This window comes from Pongo abelii, chromosome 6 (genome assembly GCF_028885655.2).
Source record: "Pongo abelii isolate AG06213 chromosome 6, NHGRI_mPonAbe1-v2.0_pri, whole genome shotgun sequence".
Classification (NCBI taxonomy): domain Eukaryota; kingdom Metazoa; phylum Chordata; class Mammalia; order Primates; family Hominidae; genus Pongo; species Pongo abelii.
This window is the reverse complement of record NC_071991.2, coordinates 127,354,342-127,375,638: the sequence shown is the minus strand read 5'-3', so window position 1 is coordinate 127,375,638 and position 21,297 is coordinate 127,354,342. Positions and strand designations below refer to the sequence as shown.

General features: G+C 41.5%; 1 protein-coding gene across 2 annotated transcripts in view; it reads right to left on the bottom strand.

Annotated features, from left to right (window-relative positions):
- The window catches only part of KLHDC10 (kelch domain containing 10), a 60,726-nt gene extending 47,372 nt beyond the window's left edge, over positions 1-13,354 (bottom strand). The window contains exon 1 of one of the 2 annotated variants that reach the window (XM_002818444.4): positions 13,078-13,354. In XM_002818444.4, the coding sequence (XP_002818490.1) occupies positions 13,078-13,243 (166 nt within the window). In that variant the 5' untranslated portion in view covers positions 13,244-13,354. The remainder of the gene's footprint in view (positions 1-13,077) is intronic. The other variant, XM_063726165.1, reaches the window with a different exon arrangement.
- Between the last annotated feature and the right edge of the window lie 7,943 nt (positions 13,355-21,297).

Sequence of the window (21,297 nt, the reverse complement as noted above, 5' to 3'; positions counted from 1 at the left end):
CGTATGTGTGTGTTTTAAGGAATTTGTTTTATGTGACACCAAAATATTTGTGGTTAGCATTTGATCAATTACACATCTGATTGAAATTAATTGAGTTGAAAGTTTGTTGATGTAACCATATGGCAGGAGCTACTATGGGTAAAAAGGGAAAAAACTCAAAAGAAAAAACACCATTCAACTCCAAAGATCACTTATCTCATTTTTTTGCGAGTCATAATACTTCTAATTTCACTTCACTATCTAGTCTTATTATGTCTTATGATGCTTTAATGCTCACATCCTAGATAAAGCTTGGAATAAATTCAGGGACATATAGCAAATATAAAAGGGAAGAGCATGAGATTGGGCTGGATTCTAAATGCAGCAGGAAGCTACTGAAGGATTCTGATCTGGCAAGCAACACAACCATAGCTGTGCATTAGGAAGATTAATCTTGTTTAAATATAGAGAATGGGTTAGGAAAGTAAGACTAGGAATAGCAAAAAAACGTTTTTAGTGTAGTCCAGTTTACAGCAGTGAGGACCTCAATTACAGTACTAGTAACAAAAAGAACTGGGAAGGACAGGAAGCAGAGGGGAGTGCAGCATGGTGCATGGACTTTAGAACCACATTGCCTGGTCTAAATCCTAGCTCTGTCCCTTGCTAGCTGTATGTCCTTGGACAAGGTTTTGTCCTGGGTACCCCAGCTTCCTTAACTATAAAAAAGGGGACAGCAATAGTATCTGTTCCCTTACTGGGTTATGAGTAAATGTTTAAATAAATCCCTGGCTAATATTATTATAGGGATAAAACATAAGGATGTAAAAGACTAGCTGAATGGGAAAGTGGAGTAAAATAAGGGGATAAGTGTGAGTTTTTAAGTTCTACAACTTGAGGAAAACTTTAAAAACACAGATATTAAAAGGCAAATTAGCAATATTTATCACTATGCATTGCAGTGATGTTCTTAAATAACAGAAACCAGAAACAAGCTAAATATCCATCAATTGGGTGGCTGGTAAATTACAGCACATTCACACAACACAGTACTTTCAGCCATGAAGAAGCATGAAATAAGTCTAAATGTGCTAACACAGAACAATCCCCAAAATACTTTTTTAAGTTAAAAAAAAGACAGATGCAGAAAGAATACTTTGTTGTTGCACTCTGTTGTAATATAAAGATAACATACACCTATATGCACATATATGCAAATTCTATTTCTGGAAAGACACACCAGAAACTCTAGGGAGATGATACTGCTAGGGAGATAGACTGCAAAACGAGGGATCTCAAGTGGAAGGGACACTTGATAAACAAGGGATCTCAAGTGGAAGGGACACTTTCTCTTCTCGCATACTGTTTGATTTTACCAAGTTTATGTAATGTTTTTCCATTTAAAAAATTAATGAAAAAGACTTTTAGGAGGAAAGCTGTATGCATTCAATCATAGGAAATCATACTTACATATTTTAAGTAAGCGTAACCTTTATGTGTTCTACAAGCTTGCCCAATACTGATACTGGTAAAAGTCTAATGATACAGAGTGTTCAAAACCACTTAAAAATTGGGCAGAAGACTATAGAACTCTTGAAAGTGAGAAGGAAAGAAGCAAAGAAGGTCAATAAAGTAGGAGGAAGACAAGGACTGCTTACTTTAAAATGTAAGGGAATGGCCTTAAAAATAATTTGGGGAAAATGAAGCCTTAAAAAATATGCAGGCTAATAAAAATTAGGCTGCACCTCAAAATTCTAAGTAATTACGTCAATTTGTCATTTGAAATTCTTAATATATTTTCCAATGTTATAAATAGTTAATAGGTCAGTCCCTACTCAGCCCACAAAGGCCTACCTATAAGATTACTTATAGTACTGTACTAATGGTAGTACAAAGTCCCCCATTTTATTTTATTGTTGTTGTTAATTTTTTTTTTTTTTTTTTTGAGAAAGAGTCTCACTCTGTCATCCAGGCAGGAGTGCAGTGGTGCAATGTCGGCTCACTGCAACCTTCACTTCCCGGGTTCAAGCGATTCTCATGTCTCAGCCTCCCAAGTAGCTGGGACTACGGGCCCAAGCCACCACGCCCAGCTGTTTTTTGTATTTTTAGTAGAGATGGGGTTTTGCCATGTTGACCAGGCTGGTCTCGAACTCCTGACCTCAGGTGATCCACCCACCGCAGCCTCCCAAAGTGCTGGGATTACAGACAGGAGCCACTGCACCCAGCTGAGTCTACCATTTTAAAACCTTATCCTACTCAAGCTCTCAGGTACATCTGACAAGGTAACCTCTCCCTCCTTCTTGAAACATGTTTTTCTCTTGACTCTTGTGAAACCAAGCAGTCTTGGTCTTCCTCCTACCTCACTGACCTTTGCTTGCTTCTCCTTTCCTTCTCACTTTCAAGAGTTATATAGTCTTCTGCCCAATTTTTAAAAATATTCTTTTTTTTTTTTTTCCTGAGATGGAGTCTTGCTCTGTCCTCCAAGCTGGAGTGCAGTGGCATGATCTCGGCTCACTGCAACTTTCACCTCCTGGGTTCAAGCAATTCTCCTGCCTCAGCCTCCCTAGTAGCTGGAATTACAGGCACCCACAACCACATCCGGCTAATTTTTGTATTTTTAGTAGAGACGGGGTTTCACCATGTTGGCCAGGCTGGTCTCAAACTCCCAACCTCGTCTCGGCCTCCCAAAGTGCTGGGATTACAGGCATGAGCCACCGCACCTGGCTAAAAATATTCTTTGGTGAACTCATCCTGTCCAATGGCTTGCTAATAATTCCAAAAAACATTGTGAGCCTCACCATCTCCCTTGAGTTCGATTTTTTTAATGTAAATATTACTTACTCTATATCCTTACTTGGAGGTCAAACAGGCATCTCAAGCTTAACACTGCCAAAACAACACTCTTGATTTGCCCCCTACAATCCTGCTGCTTCAGATCTGTTCTATCACATTTGATGAGACTGTCATCTATCCAATTGCTCAAAACAAAAACTTAGGAGTCTTTTTTTTTTCAGAGTCTCGCTCTGTCACCTAGACTGGAGTGCCGTGGTGCAATCACGACTCACTGCAACCTCCGCCTCCTGGGTTCAAGCAATTCTTGTGCCTCAGCCCCCCAAGTAGCTGGGACTAAAGGCACACGCCACCACGCCCGCTTATTTTTTATTTTTAGTAGAGACGGGTTTTCGCCATGTTGGCCAGGCTGGCCTCAAACTCCTGACCTCAAGTGATCCACCCACCTTGGCCTCCCAAAGTGCTGGGATTACAGGCGTCAACCACCGCATCTAACCTTGTTAGCAATCATCTTGATTCTTCTCTCTCCTTCACACCTCACAGCAAATCCTATTAATGCTACTTTCAAAATACATTTCATATTCAACCACTTCCAACCACTGATATACCACCATACCCTAGTCCAAGCCACCACAATCTTTTTAGGAAAGTACTTCTATAGTCTTCTAAATGACCTCCATGCATCCGTGTTACCATATCCCATTAGCCATTCTCCAACCAGCAGCTAGAGGGAGCTTTAGAAAATAATAAATCATATCACATCACTCCTGTGCTTAAAATTACCCAATAGTTACCCTTCAATTTTATAATAAAGATCACAAATTCAGTTTTAGGCTTGTTGAGCTTCAGAAATATGAAGCATGTAATTGTAGATATGGAGAAAGCAAGGAAATTGCCCTCAAAAGAGATTTGGGCTGAAATTACAAAGTGGCGTAACTTATTGGCATATGGATAGATATTGAAAATCACAGATTTGGAAGAGAACACCTCAAGTAAGTTGAAAAGAGAAGGGTGGGGACACAGAACCAAGAATTGAGAACTCTCATACATAAACTCCTGGTAAAAGGGAAAGAGTTGACAAAGACGACTAAGGATGAGGCCAGACACATAAACGGAAAATGACACCTGACACCCAGGAAGCCAAAAGGGAAAAGGATGTTTAAAAATGAAGGGAGATCAAGGCAGATGGAGATTTTAAAATGTCCCTTTGACTTGACACACATAAGTCATTTGTGGGTTTGTTTGTTTTTGAGATGGAGTCTCACTGTCGCCCAGGCTGGAGTGCAGTGACGCAATCTCAGCTCACTACAACCTCCACCTCCCGGGTTCAAGCGATTCTCCTGCCTCGGCCTCCCAAAGTGCTGGGATTAAAAGAGAGAATAGGAAAAAATGCTATGTAGATTAAAGTATACATGGGTGGGTCTAAGAAGATGACTAGGAGAATGGCACTTTAGAAAGAAGAAATGGTATGTACAGAATCAAGAAACAGTGTAGCACAGGAAATTCCAAGTTTTTAAAAAATCTCTCCTCTCAACCTACCTTGTTCCAAGAATTTAAGGCAACTAACTGAAAATACTTCTGTATAGCTGAAATATAAAATGAAAGACATAAATGGGGAGGGTAAAGAGGTAGAAAGGGACAAATAGAGTGAGGGTAAGGAGGAAGAATCAACAACACAATTCCTTATCGAATTGTGACCAATTCTATGAGGAATGAGTAAAAGGAAGGAATCTAATATGATTCCCACATTTCTGGCTTGACTCACTAAATTGATAATATAGCCATTAAATTAGTCAGGATAAGGAGCACAGGGTGAAGTAACAGGTTTGCCAGGAAAAATGATGAAATTGTCTTTTGAAAATGTTGTATTTGAGGTACTCATCAGTCAGTTGGTAGAAACATCTAGAGGCTGTTGACAAACAGGCCAGAAAGAGAGATGTGGGTTAGACATAGATATAGGTTTGGTCAGGACATTAATGATATCTTACTAAGAGTAAGAAGGGGAAAAAAACAAAGATATACTCTTGGATACCAATATTAAGTGGCAGATAAAGGAAAACTAATAGGAAGTTCAAGAGATAAAAGAATAACTAAGAGCTCTTTAGGAAAAGGAACTTTAGTTAATTAGGTATTCCTAGGGTCTAGCATAGGAGACAGTTAAAACCAAATTCTAGAGAAGATGGGTAGGATGAAAACTAAGAGCTATCTACTGGAGTTAGCAATTAGGACGTTATTACCTTAGTAAGAGCACTTGAGTAGAACGATGGAGGCAGAAGTGAGACTGCAAAAGACTGAAGAGAAGAAAAAAAAAGAAATTAAAATATAAACAACAGAGTCTATTCTTTCTGAAAGCCTGGCTGTAACAGAGAGAAGTAAAATAGGCCACCAGCTAGGAAAAAACCTAAAATGTTATTCATATGGTAAACTGAGGAGAAAGAGATTCCACCTAATAAAACAACAGAAAACATAAGCAAGCCTTGTGAGTAAAACATTTAAATACAGAACAGTTTTAAGAGAATCCCAAATTCCTACAGGTGATAAGTAACTATTTATACAGTATTAAATGAAACACTTGATAAAGAACTAAAAGGAAAGTAAAATATCAAAATGTTGATTAGCTGTCTTTAAGTGATTTTCTCCTTGTCTCAATTTTTCTACATTTTCCAATTTTGGGGGGTTTTTTGAGGCAGGGTCTCGCTCTGTTGCCCAGGCTAGAGTGCAGTGGCATGATCTCGGCTCACTACAGCCCCAACCTTTTGGGCTCAGACAATCCTGCCTCAGCACCCCAAGTAGCTGGGATTAGCTGGGATTACAAGCATGTGCCCACTAGCTGGCAAATATTGTTTATTTTTTGTAAAGACAAGGTCTTACTATGTTACCCATGCTGGTCTCAAACTCCTGGACTTAAGCCATTTGCCCGCCTCGGCCTTCCAAAGTGCTGGGATTATAGGTGAGAGCCACCACACCCAGCCCATTATCCAAATTTTAATTAATGAGTTTGTATTCCTTTTATATAGTGGCTGTGGTAGGGGGTGGGAGACAACAGGTTTTACAAAAACTAATGTCTCAAGTCCAGAAAAGAAAAGAGATTCTAGCTTTAGAAAGGCAGACAACAGAAAGAAATATAAACAGAGAACAGAAAAGAAATGGAAGGGAAAAATAAAACCAACGCAGAAATGAAATCTTCACTGAAAGTAGCACAAAGGAGTACCAGAGACTACTGAAAATATAGTAAGGGGCACATTAATAGATGACAGAATTGAGAAAGGCAGGCAAAGCATAAATGACCTGTGAAAACCCAAAACATTGTTGACATAAATTCAAGATCTAAATAAATGGAAATACAACATGTTCACAGACCTAGAAGATTTAACATTATCAAAATGCCGGGTGCAGTGGCTCATGCATGTAATCTCAGCACTTTGGGAGGCCGAGGCAGGTGGACTGCCTGAGCTCAGGAGTTCAGGACCAGCCTGGGCAACACGGTGAAACCCTGTCTCTACTAAAATACAAAAAATTAGCGAGCCGTGGCAGCGTGCGCCTGTAATCCCAGCTACTAGGGAGGCTGAGACAGGAGAATCGCTTGAACCTGGGAGGCAGAGGTTGCAGCGAGCCAAGATCACGCCACTGCACTCCAGCCTGGGTGACAAGACAGAGACTCTGTCTCAAAAATAAAAAACAAAAAAAAATTAAAAGAGGCCAGGCGCAGTGGCTCACGCCTGTAATCCCAGCACTTTGGGAGGCCGAGGCGGGTGGATCACGAGGTCAGGAGATCGAGACCATCCTGGCTAACACAGTGAAACACCGTCTCTACTAAATATACAAAAAATTAGCCGGGCGTAGTGGCGGGCGCCTATATTCCCAGCTACTCAAGAGGCTGAGGCAGGAGAATGGCGTGAACCCAGGGGGCAGAGTTTGCAGTGAGCCGAGATCACGCCACTGCACTCCAGCCTGGGCAACAGAGCGAGACTCCATCTCAAAAAAAAAAAAACTGAAAGAAAAAAATTAATAAAAAAAGAAAATAGTGGAACTAAGTTTTAAAAATCCAAGAGCCGATTATGAACAAGAAAGGGCAAAGCCTCACATAATACAAAATAAGAAATGATAATGAGTAGTTGCAAACCCAGGAAATAATTGTTTAATCATAAAAGAATACCTTGGTCAATTCACACAAATAATTTTTCTGACTTAGCTAATTCTAAGTCATATAGAAAAATAAACAAAGAAAACTTCCCTGGAAAACTCTGGGAAGTAGAATGAGGGAAGATGATAACCAAGGAATGGAGTCATTAGGTATAAAAAGGTAATCTGATCAATGAAACAGAGTAAAAGTCCAGTAATAACCTCAAATTGTAAGAACTAAGTACACCTATAGACAACATTTCAATCAGCAGGGCAAAGCTGAACAAATTAAGGACACTGCCATAACTGGGCAGCCATCTGGAGGAAAAGTAAAGTTGGATGCCCACCTCGACACTTTATTTAACTTACATTTTGTGTGGGTAAGTGCATTTAACTTAAAAATAAAATTACAGAAGTACCTGGAGAAAACACAAGAATATTTAATTTGAATTAGAAATAAGAATAAAATAGGAAAGGCCTTTCTTATGACACAAAACCTAGACTCTGAAAAGACTGATAAATTTAACAACAAAACATTAAATTTCTGATGAAAAAATAGACCATAAACAAAGTCAAAATGCAAACGAAAAACTGTGAAAAATATCTGCAACATATGTCAAAGACTAAGAACCGATTTCATTAAAATACAGAGTTCCTATAAACCAGGGGTCCGCAACCCCCAGGCCATGGACCCCTGGTACCGGTCCATGGCCTGTTAGGAACCTGGCCACACAGCAGGAGGTGAGTGGTGGGTGAGTGAGCATTCCCGCCAGAGCTCGGCCTCCTGTCAGATGAAGCATTAGATTCTCATAGGAGTGCCAACTCTACGGTGAACTGTGCATGCAAGGGATCTAGGCTGTGTGCTCCTTTTGAGTCTCTAGCGCCTGATGACCTGAGGTGGAACAGTTTCATCCCGAAACCATTCCCCCCACTCCTCCACCCCGCCATCCCCGTCCATGGAAAAATTGCCTTCCACGAAACTGGTCCCTGGTGCCAAAAAGCTTGGGGACCGCCTTTATAAACAATATGAACCATCCCATATGGGATGAACAAAAAATGAACAAAAAATATAAACAGGTCTATAGATAAAGGAAACAAATAAATGGCTCTTATATCTACCTATTGAAAAGATACTTAAGAAAAATATTCCTATTAAACTGACAATTTAAATTAACGTTTGATAACCCACTCCATTACCAAGAGAACAAGGAAGACAGCACTCAAACACCAACAGGGAAACATAAATTTGAAATTGGACAGTATCTATCAAAGTTTAAGCAGTAAACATATATCCTTTGACCCAGAAACTGTACTTCTACAAATTTATCCTGAAGAGAGACTCTCTCATGTGCAAAAATTATATATGTATAGGGATATTCATTGTATCACTATTTGTATTAGCAAGATTGTAAACATCTTAAATACCCACCCAAACAAAGGAATGCTACCATCTCCACAAAGTCCCTCCCGTCCCCCCTGCACCTGGAAAAAATATACAGGAAATGTATCATTGGTTGCTTCTAGGGAAGGCAGTCAATTAGCTGGGGTCAAAGGAAGAAGAAAAACTTGTCTTTTACCATATACTTTTTTGTACCATTTGGATTTTATACACATTACTTACTTAAAAATTTTAAGTTAAGACTACAGTATTATTTTTACCCAGCTTTACCAACTGTTACATTTTTCCTTCTTTTTCTTTGTCAGTTTTCCAGTTCCCATGTTAGCAACAATGTTTAACTGTTTTCCCAGCTAATCATGGTATTTAATCAAACTCACACAGTTAAATCACAACAGCTACCTGAATTCCATTGCCCCATGAACCCCGTGCTCCTGAGCTCTCTCTGCATACTTATTCTACAAAAAGCACAATTCCCTGTTCGTTACTGGGTGTATAGAAATTATGAGTTAGTAAAAATCCAGGAGTAAAAAGCTATTAATTTCTTGGCCTATGAGGCAAACACATAATCACTAGTGAACTTTAGAAAACAGCAGAAAGGCAAGTGCTTAAAAAAAGGTTTCACAAACTATCGTTTGTGCTGTCGCAATGGATGCAGACTCTAATCCACTACTTTACATTAAAGAACCTGATTTTGGGCAGGCACGGTGGCTCATGCCTGTAATCCCAACACTTTGAGAGGCCAAGGCAGGTGGATCACAAGATCAGGAGTTCGAGACCAGCCTGGCCAACATGATGAAACCCCGTCTCTACTAAAAATACAAAAAGTAGCACAATGGCTCACGCCTATAATCCCAACTACTCAGGAGGCTGAGGCAGGAGAACTGCTTGAACCCAGGAGGCAGAGGTTGCAGTGACATTGCGCCACTCCACTCTAGCCTGGGCGACAGAGCATGATTCCATCTCAGAAAAAAAAAAAAGAGAGAGAACCTGATTTTAACCATCTATCCAGAGTCAATGTGGCTAGAGGACTGAACCACACTAATCAAACTCACTAGATACTAACATGTTATATATAATGCCAATGCGTTAATTTAGAATTTTAAAAATATATGTATATGTATATGGCATATATATACATATATGTGTGTATATGTATACGCACATACATCTCAAGAGTATCAAATCATGCATATCAAGGTATCACACACAAATGGTAAAGTATGCCCAAGGAGAGCCACATGATGCTATGAGTGTTACAGAGAGAAGAGACCAAGTCAGAAAGGTCACGGAAGGCTTCTGTGTAAAAAACATTTTGATCAAACTGAGATCTAATGGAAGAGAAGTTAAAACAAGAGAATGGAATGAGGAGTAAGAAGGTTCTTGGATGATGGAAAAGCTTATGCAATGGACCTGGGGCAGGAGGAAGCATGAAACATCCAAGGGGGCAGAAAAAGATCAACGACCAAGAGAACGTAACACAAGATTAACTGTAGAGTTAGAGAGGAGTCAGAGGACACAGTGCCTTTGAGGCCATGTTAAAGATTTTTGCCTTATCCTAAGAGCAATAAAAAGGTTGTGAGCAGGGATGAGAATGTATTTGGGCTTGCAAAAAGACTGGTGTGCTATATGAATTGAAGGGCAAGAGTAGAAGCAGGAATACTGCTTAAAAAGCTCCTGCAAGAGACCTAAGTGAGGGATGGTGGCACCGTGGATTGGAGTTATGGCAGGAGTAAAAGAAACAGGACCTGGTAAATGATTACACCTGAAGTGCAAGGGAGAAGAAAATATTGAGGAGGATGCCCAAGTTTCAAGTTTGCATAACTGGATGGATAAAGAAGCTATCACTGAAAGAGAATGAGAACACTCCAGGAAGACCAGGTTGTTTTGTTTGGTTTCATTGGCGACTGGATGGAGGGTTGAGATGTAAAAAGTAAGAAAAGGTTCTAAGTATCAGTAACTGAAAGTCTTGGTAGAGAAGGATGAAAAATGGAACATGGGGCTGGCTGGGCGCTGTGACTCACGCCTGTAATCCCAGTACTTTGGGAGGCTGAGGCGGAAGGATCACTTGAGGCCAGGAGTTCGAGCCCAGCCTGGCCAACATGGCAAAACCCCATTTCTACCAAAAATACAAAAAATTAGCCGGACGTGGTGGCCCGCACCTCTAATCCCAGCTACTTGGCAGACTGAGACAGGGGAATTGCTAGAGTTCAGGAGGCAAAGGTTGCAGTAAGCCAAGACCATGCCACCACACTCCAGCCTGGGCCACAGAGTGAGGCTCTGTCTCAAAAAAAAAAAAAAAAAAAAAAAAAAAAGACAAATGGGATTTAGAGGTCAAAAGAGAGAGACAGTGAGCTATAGTATAGTTTTTTTGTGTGTGTGGTTTTTTTTTTAATTTTTAACTTGAGATATGGTCTTGCTTTGTTGCCCAGGCTGGCCTTGAACTCCTAGGCTCAAGTGATCCTCCCACCTTGGACTTTCAAAGTGCTGGGGTTACAGATGTGAGCCACCACGACCAGCCACTATAGTATACTCAAAAAAAAAAAAAAAAAAATTGGCTGGGCGAGGTGGCTCACGCCTGTAATCCCAGCACTTTGGGAAGCTGAGACAGGCAAATCACCTGAGATCAGGAGTTCAAGACCAGCCTGGCCAACATGATAAAATCCTGTCTCTACTAAAAATACAAAAACTAGCCGGGCGTGGTGGTGGGCACCTTTAATTTCAGCTACTCAGGAGGCTGAGGCAGGAGAATTGCTTAAGTGGAGTTGCAGTGAGCGGAGATCGCAACACTGCACTCCAGCCTGGAGGACAGAGCGAGACTCCATCTCAATAAATAAATAAATACATTTAAAATAAAAGGTTTTATCTCCAAGGCCCATCAACCAAGCCTAGACATCCTATTCCTCCCCATCACCTAAAATCTTTTAAAATCTATCAAAATGCAAGAAAAAGGAGAGGCTTAAAATGCAATACCTAGGAGAATAAAGAATTGGTATGAAAGAATTTCAAACTACATAATACATTGAGGTATCAGATGTGTCCCAACTTTGAGAATGAGTAAAGGAGCAATGAAGTGTCAGTCAAGAGAAAAGGGAAGCAGAAAAAAGAGACTGATGACCCCGCTTTACAAATTTTCACAGTTCAGACACGTTTATCTTTACCTCTGGATAAACGGCTGTTCTTGGTCTTGTGTGCTAAGGGAATGCAGAAATAGCTCCACACTGAAGCCCCTTAGCAGAAATCATGGCTTCCACCGCCATCACGTGGTTGCAGTGAGGAAGTGCACCAAGCAGGTTCTAGGAACCTAGGAATGCCTACTTGAAGCCCATGGTATAATTAATCAGTGATCAAAGACCTAAAGATTGCGGTAGTGGAGGGCAAACTGGTGACAGTGTTTGCTAAGAGATTCATCTTCTAAGCTGTCAATACACAAAAATCTAAGTTTTTATTATTAATTGGGAGTAAGAAAAAAGATTGCTCCTTTTTTCTTTTTCATGTTAAAGATCATATATTTAGCAATTCTAGGATGCCCAGTCTGATATTAACGTCTCAAACCCAACTTCTGGTATATTATATGACTACTTACAAATGCCTCGATTTAATGCATGTAAATGGGGTAGTGTACATTTCCAGCACACATCAATAACCTCATCACAAACATAAGCAATTGTCTCATTGAATGTGCTAAATTCCCTTTGTCATCTTCAATTTAATCAAATAATAATTTTTGACTACTTAGAAGTATAAGGCACAGTCTTAAGCACAATTCAAAAAAACCAATTCATCATGTTCTCAAAACTCATCAGCTAAACAAATATATCACTAATATAATCAATACTATTCACAAAAAACACGATGAATAATTAACACATCATTCCTGATAGTTCTTTTCATAGTAAAAATAAGCTTGCCCAGTGGGATATTTGACGTTCTCTGCATTATTTAATTCCCTACCTTCCTTCTACTAGATTGAATATTCAATTACAAACGTACCTCTTTAAAATTGTCTACACATACATATCCACTTGATTTTATTTTGTTTTCAAAAGCATCTGAACTCAAGGCTAGGGCACTGTAGACCAAAATGTCAAATAATTGTATTGGTTACATTTTTCCAATTCTCAGTTGTTTTTATATTGTAAACACAGCATAATTGTGTCACCAAGTATATTTTTTATCTTCACTTTCTCCCCTTAAAACCTAGGCACCATTATCCTTTCTGTCTCTGAACATTCCAAAATATTAATAATCCAACTAGTTTTCCCTAATCCTCTAGGTTCTCTTTCCCATACACTCCCCAGCCAACACTCCCCCACCCCTTTCTTCCGTTTCAGAACACACACACCCCGCGTAGTTTTTACAAAATCACTCCTCGGAATGCGCTTCCCTCTTCTCTCCTTAACTTGGCACCCTTTTTGAAATAATTTCCCACAGCTAGGCGCCAATGTCTTTCATTTACAAGATCAAACTGCGGAAGGGGAAGAGATTGGGAATCGAGTAACCGAAACATTTGGAAATGTCAATGAGACAGTGGCCTCTCCTTTGAAAAGAAAACACAACTCTCAGCACAGAGCTTTCAACAGAGCACAGATACTTTTCTTCCCTGTGCTCCCGTTCCCTCCCTGACCTCAAAGACACCTTCCCTTTTCTCTGATCCCCAGTCCCTCTGCTATGCGTGGGGCCTGCCTTTCCTCCTCCCAAGGAAAAGAAAGCCAGGGAGAAAAAGAAAAGGTAGCAGTCACCTTCCCGCCCGCCGCGCCCGCAAGCGGTCAGGACCCTGTCCCACGACTCACCTGGCAGGTGCGGCCGCCCGGAGAGTTGCACGAAGCGGTTGAGCTGGCCAGTCCCCCGACCCCCGCTGCCCCCACTGCCCCCGCCGGCCCCGCTACCTCCGCCACCAGCGCCGGCGGCGCCTCCTCCCCTCCGGCGGTTCCTGTCCCAGCCCTGGGCGGCCGACATGACCCGCTAACGACTGCCGCAGCCCGGTCCCGTCAGCGCCTGACCCAGCGGCACCAGCGGAGCCTCCTTCCTGGGCTCCTCCAGAGACCCGGGAGACAGGGGAAGGGGGCAGCGCCCGGCCCCACCAGAGACCAATGACTTACCGCCTTGGTGAAAGGCAGCCAATGGTCAGTCGTTTTCTTGGTAGGTGGCGGGAGGCGGAGAGAAACGTGGTAACCATAGCTATGGCTAAAAAAAAAAGTGGGGGGAGAGAAAGGCAGAAGCAGCCACTCCTAGCTCTCATCGTCCGCGCTGGGCTGGCCAGCGTCACCCCGACTCCTGCGGGGCCAGGCGGGCCAGTCGAAGGCCGAGTGTCAGAGGCCGCGCCTGCGGAAAGACTCCCGGGGACTGCCAGTGCTTCAGGCTTAGTTAGGATTCAGGAACTCTCCGATAAACATTGCAATCAGACACTGGATATACGCATAATACACATATTTGGGGGCAAGACGGTATTCTGCCAGCTTTTCAGACTGAGATCCCATTCCCTGACGGTTGAAACACACAAAGGGCTTGCTTGGGGTCGGGGTAGGTGAGGGGACCCAGGGGCGGAGTCAAAGCTAAAATGTAAGAACCAGATATTCATGGGTTTCATTTGTCTTTCAGTTGGATTAACTGCACTCGTCCCTGTATAAGCCACGTCCCAATCAAACAGTTTTAAACCTGGTTAACAAATATGGGAAAATGTTCACTTTCACCTGTAATCTTAGAAATACAAAATAAAACCCCAATGAGAAACCATTTCTGGTTTATTACATCAGTAAAGACTTTTCAAATAACACCTGGCAGTGTGTGGAATGCCAAGAAAAAGGTATTCTCATAGATGGCTGATGGCTCTGTAAATATTTTTGTTCGCTCAAACTCCTTTTGGCTAGTAGAAAATTTTAATCAGCTTGGAAGATATATAATCAAAAGGAAATGTAAAATTAAATAAAAGGCAGCAACGGGTATGGAAGATCAAGATCAAAGAAAATTTTAGATGTGCCGATCAGGAGTTTCTATTGTTCCAAAATTAAACAGAAATTTTGGGTTGAAACTTAATGGGCGCGATGCAAACTGGGAAAACAGACTATACACTGATGTTTCTGAATGATAAGGAAAAAGCATATCAAATTCCTCAAGGGAAACAAAACTTTTCAAGGTCCTTAGATGTGATAGATTTTTTTTCTTTTGCATTAGAAGAACCTTACACGGTTGCAAAGGAAAAAAAGAGAGAAAGTCTGCCGGAGCTAAGGACAAATACCCTTTGTACCTGATGTGCAAATTTCTGGTCGCCACTGGCACTGCCTCCTTGTTTTCCTACTTCCAGTCCCTGTAGGCAGAAATGTTTTAGCCACTAGCACCATAGCACACTGCTTATGAAAATGTTTGCGACTTGAAAAAAAAAAAGCCTACGTTCTAAAATATAAAAACCAAAATTAATATATGTTAACTCTTTTTTTTTTGAGACGGAGTCTTACTCTGTCGCCGAAACTGGAGTGCAAAGGCATGATCTCGGTTCACTGCAACCTCTGCCTCCCAGGTTCAAACAATTCTCCTGCCTCAGCCTCCCAAGTAGCTGGGATTACAGGCATGTGCCACCACACTCTGCTAATTATATTTTTAGTAGAGATGGGTTTTCACTATGTTGGCCAGGCTGATCTCCAACTCCCGATCTCAGGTAATCCACCCGCCTCGGCCTCCCAAAGTGATGGGATTACAGGTGTGAGCCGCTGCGTCTGGCCAATTTTTTATGTATATAGGCAAAATGCAGTCTTACACATTTTACATGTTTAACCTGTCTAATCCTCACAGAAATCCTACGAAATGCTGTTTTCCCAATTTGCAAAGAGAATTTGTAGAGATAGGGCAGTGTGTGGGGATGAGGGGGTGGTTTTACCTTGTTGCTCCGGCTAGTCTAGAACTCCTGGCCTCAAGCCATCCTCCTGCCTTGGCCTTCTAAAGCATTGGGTTATAGGCATGAGCCACCACGCCCAGCCAAAGTAGATTCTTAAGTAACACTTTTTAGTTAATCAACTGGGAGAGATGAAATAAGAAAATAACATATAAAGTTTTGGCCAGGAGCGGTGGCTCATGCCTGTAATCCTAACACTTTTTGTAATCCCAACCCTTTGGGAGGCCGAGGTGGGTGGATCACCTGAGGTCAGGAGTTCAAGACCGCCTGGCCAACATGGTGAAACCCGGTCTCTACGAAAAATTCAAAAAAATTAGCCAGGCATGGTGGTGGGTGCCTGTAATCCCAGCTACTCGGGAGGCTGAGGCATGAGAATTGCTTGAACCGGGGAGGCAGAGGTTGCAGTGAGCCGAGATCGTGCCATTTTCACTCCAGCCTAGGCGACAGAGCAAGACTCCGTCTCAAAAATACATACATACATAAAATACATACATACATACATACATGCATACATGCATACATACATACATACATACATACATAAAAGGGCCGGGTGCTGAGGCTTACGCCTGTAATCCCAGCACTTTGGGAGGCCGAGGGGGCGGATCACGAGGTCAGGAGAGGGAGACCATCCTGGCTAATACGGTGAAACCCCGTCTCTACTAAAAATATTAAAAAAAAAAAAAAATTAGTCTGGCGTGGTGGCACGCCCAGCTACTCTGGAGGCTGAGGCAGAGGAATCACTTGAACCTGGGAGGCAGAAGTTCAGTGAGCCAAGATAGCGCCGCGGCACTCCGACCCGGGCAACAGAGAGAGACTCATCTCAAAAAAAATAAATAAATAAAAATAAAATAAAATAACATAACATAAAAAGTTTTAGTAGTCCCAAGATTTGGCTCAATGGCTATATGGGTAACTGCTATGATTCGAATGTGTCTCCCACAGCTCATGTGTTGGAAACTTAATCCCCAATGCAACAATCTGGAGAAGTGGAACCTTTAAGAGTGATTACTACCCGAGGGTTCTGCCCTCATGAATGGATTAATGCTGTTATGGCAGGAATGGCTTAGTTATCTCAGGAGTGGGTTCCCAATAAAAGGATAACTTTGGTGGCTCTCTCTCTCTCTCTCTCCCTTTCTCTCTCTCTCTCTTCCTCCTCTCTGCCTTTCCCTTTCACTCTCTCTCACCCAGTGTGATGCTTTCTGCCATGTTAAGATGCAGCAAGAAGGCCCTTTCCAGATATGGCTCCGGGATCTTGGACTTCTAAGCCTCTAGAACCATGAGCCTAATAAATTTCTGTTCATTATAAATTGTTCAGTCTGTGGTATTCTCTTATAGCAGCATAAAATGGACTAAGACAGTAACTCTACTGTCTTTAAAGTTAATCCTAGTGTTAAAAATAATGGCCAGGCACGGTGGCTCACACCTGTAATCCCAGCACTTTGGGAGGCCGAGGTGGGTGGATCACCTGAGATCGGGAGTTCGAGACCAGCCTGACCAACATGGAGAAACCCTGTCTCTACTAAAAATACAAAATTAGCCGGGCATGGTGGTGCTCACCTGTAATCCCAGCTACTCAGGAGGCTGAGGCAGGAGAATCGCTTGAACACAGGAAGCCGAGGTTGCAGTAAGCCAAGATCCCTCCATTGCACTCCAGCCTGGGCAACAAGAGTGAAACTCTGTCTCAAAAAAAAAAGTACATCCTTATTGTATAATCTTAAATAAACAGAGGAATATAGAGAAAAAGTGAAACTTTCCACTTCACCCTTCCCCTAGTCTTATTCTCCTCTTGGAAAGACTATTAGCAGTTTGATGGCTGGGCTCAGTGGCTCATTCCAGTAATCCTAGCACTTTGGGAGGCCGAGGCAGACAGATCGCTTGAGGTCAGGAGTTCCAGACCAGCCTGGGGAACATAGTGAAATCCCACCTCTACAAAAGTTAGCCAGGCATGGTGGCATGTGCCTGTGGTCCCAGCTACTCAGGAGGCAGAGGTAGGAGGATTGCTTGAGCCCAGGAAGTCGAGGCTGCAGTGAGCCGAGATCACACCACTGCACTCCAGCCTGGGTGTCAGAATGAGATCCTGTCTCAAAAAAAAAAAATGCTCCAATTAAAAGACACAGACTGGCAAATTGGATAAAGAGTCAAGACCCATCAGTGTGCTGTATTCAGGAAACCCATCTCACATGCAGAGACAGATGGAGGAAGATCTACCAAGCAAATGGAAAACAAAAAAAAGGCAGGGGCTGCAATCCTAGACTCTGATAAAACAGACTTTAAACCAACAAATATCAAAAGACACAAAGAAGGCCATTACATAATGGTAAAGGGATCAATTCAACAAGAAGAGCTAACTATCCTAAATATAAATGCACCCAATACAGGAGCACCCAGATTCATAACGCAAGTCTTGAGTGACCTACAAAGAGATTTAGACTCCCACACAATAATAATGGGAGACTTTAACACCCAACTGTCAACATTAGACAGATCAACGAGACAGAAAGTTAACAAGGCTACCCAGGAATTGAACTCAGCTCTGCACCAAGCGGACCTAATAGACATCTACAGAACTCTTCACCCCAAATCAACAGAATATACATTTTTTTCAGCACCACACCACATCTATTCCAAAATTGACCACATAGTTGGAAGTAAAGCTCTCCTCAGCAAATGTAAAAGAACAGAAATTATAACAAACTGTCTCTCAGACCACACTGCAATCAAACTAGAACTCAGGATTAAGAAACTCACTCAAAACCGCTCAACTACATGGAAACTGAACAACCTGCTCCTGAATGACTACTGGGTACATAACGAAATGAAGGCAGAAATAAAGATGTTCTTTGAAACCAACGAGAACAAAGACACAATGTACCAGAATCTCTGTGATACATTCAAAGCAGTGTGTAGAGGGAAATTTATAGCACTAAATGCCCACAAGAGAAAGCAGGAAAGATCCAAAATTGACACCCTAACATCACAATTAAAAGAACTAGAAAAGCAAGAGCAAACACATTCAAAAGCTAGCAGAAGGCAACAAATAACTAAAATCAGAGCAGAACTGAAGGAAATAGAGACCAAAAAAACCTTCAAAAAATTAATGAATCCAGGAGCTGGTTTTTTGAAAGGATCAACCAAATTGATAGACCGCTAGCAAGACTAATAAAGAAAAAAAGAGAGAAGAATCAAATAGATGCAATAAAAAATGATAAAGGGGATATCACCACTGATCCCACAGAAATACAAACTACCATCAGAGAATACTACAAACACCTCTATGCAAATAAACTAGAAAATCTAGAAGAAATGGATAAATTCCTCGACACATACACTCTCCCAAGACTAAACCAGGAAGAAGTTGAATCTCTGAATAGACCAATAACAGGATCTGAAATTGTGGCAAGAATCAATAGCTTACCAACCAAAAAGAGTCCAGGACCAGATGGATTCACAGCCGAATTCTACCAGAGGTACAAGGAGGAACTGGTACCATTCCTTCTGAAACTATTCCAATCAATAGAAAAAGAGGGAATCCTCCCTAACTCATTTTATGAGGCCAGCATCATCCTGATACCAAAGCCTGGCAGAGACACAACCAAAAAAGAGAATTTTAGACCAATATCCTTGATGAGCCTATGTGTGTCTCTGCACGTGAGATGGGTTTCCTGAATACAGCACACTGATGGGTCTTGACTCTTTATCCAATTTGCCAGTCTGTGTCTTTTAATTGAAGCATTTTTCACACAATTGCTTCAAAGAGAATAAAATACTTAGGAATCCAACTTACAAGGGACGTGAAGGACCTCTTCAAAGAGAACTATAAACCACTGCTCAATGAAATAAAAGAGGATACAAACAAATGAAAGAACATTCCATGCTCATGGGTAGGAAGAATCAATATTGTGAAAATGGCCATACTGCTCAAGGTAATTTATAGATTCAATGCCATCCCCATCAAGCTACCAATGACTTTCTTCACTGAATTGGAAAAAACTACTTTAAAGTTCATATGGAACCAAAAAAGAGCCCGCATCGCCAAGTCAATCCTAAGCCAAAAGAACAAAGCTGGAGGCATCATGCTACCTGACTTCAAACTATACTACAAGGCTACAGTAACCAAGACAGCATGGTACTGGTACCAAAACAGAGATATAGATCAATGGAACAGAACAGAGCCCTCAGAAATAATGCCACATATCTACAACTATCTGATCTTTGACAAACCTGAGAAAAACAAGCAATGGGGAAAGGATTCCCTATTTAATAAATGGTGCTGGGAAAACTGGCTAGCCATATGTAGAAAGCTGCAACTGGATCCCTTCCTTACACCTTATACAAAAATTAATTAAAGATGGATTAAAGACTTGAACGTTAGACCTAAAACCATAAAAACCCTAGAAGAAAACCTAGGCATTACCATTCAGGACATAGGCATGGGCAAGGACTTCATGTCTAAAACACCAAAAGCAATGGCAACAAAAGCCAAAATTGACAAATGGGATCTAATTAAACTAAAGAGTTCTGCACAGCAAAAGAAACTACCATCAGAGTGAACAGGCAACCTACAAAATGGGAGAAAATTTTCGCAACCTACTCATCTGACAAAGGGCTAATATCCAGAATCTACAATGAACTCAAACAAATTTACAAGAAAAAAACAAACAACCCCATCAAAAAGTGGGCGAAGGATATGAACAGACACTTCTCAAAAGAAGACATGCAGCCAAGAGACACATGAAAAAATGCTCATCATCACTCACCATCAGAGAAATGCAAATCAAAACCACAATGAGATACCATCTCACACCAGTTAGAATGGCAATCATTAAAAAGTCAGGAAACAACAGGTGCTGGAGAGGATGTGGAGAAATAGGAACACTTTTACACTGTTGGCGGGACTGTAAACTAGTTCAACCCTTGTGGAAGTCAGTGTGGCGATTCCTCAGGGATCTAGAACTAGAAATACCATTTGACCCAGCCATCCCATTACTGGGTATATACCCAAAGGACTATAAATCATGCTGCTATAAAGACAGATGCACGCGTATATTTATTGTGGCACTATTCACAATAGCAAAGACTTGGAACCAACCCAAATGTCCAACAATGATAGACTGGATTAAGAAAATGTGGCACATATACACCATGGAATACTATGCAACCATAAAAAATGACGAGTTCATGTCCTTTGTAGGGACATGGACGAAATTGGAAATCATCATTCTCAGTAAACTATTGCAAGGACAAAAAACCAAACACCGCATGTTCTCACTCACAGATGGGAATTGAACAATGAGAACACATGGACACAGGAAGGGGAACATCACATTCTGGGGACTGTTGTGGGGTGGGGGGAGGGGGGAGGGATAGCATTAGGAGATATACCTAATGCTAAATGGCGAGTTAGTGGGTGCAGCACACCAGCATGGCACATGTATACATATGTAACTAACCTGCACATTGTGCACATGTACCCTAAATCTTAAAGTATAATAATAATAAATAAAAAAGAAAGAAAAAAAAAACAATTCGACATAGGCCAGGCGCAGTAGCTCATGCCTGTAATCCCAGCACTTTGGGAGGCTGAGGTGGGTGGATCACCTGCAGTCAGGAGTTTGAGACCAGCCTGACCAATGTGATAAAACCCCATCTCTACTAAAAGTACAAAAATTAGCTGGGCATGGTGGCAGGCACCTGTAATCCCAGCTACTCAGGAGGCTGAGGCAGGAGAGTCACTTGAACCCATGAGGTGGAGGTTGCAGTAAGCCGAGATCGTGCCATTGCACTCCAGCCTGGGCGACAAGAGTGAAACTCCATCTCAAAAAAAAAAAAAAAAAAGGAAACAGAAAAAAACACAGTTTGATATAGTTTTAGTTCTCTTTCTATGTAAACACATACACATTTGTAGACCTATGCAGTACTCTGTTTTTGCTTATTACATAAATGGGATTGGGGATTGTACAGAATGTATTCCGCAGATAGGTTTTTGTTATTTTATACAATATGTCTTAGAGAGCTCTATACATTATTTTTTGTGAGTTTTATTTTGGTTTGGTTTTTATTTGTTTTTTGAGACAAGGTTTCATCTGTCACCCAGGCTGGAGTGCGTGATGCAATCTTGGCT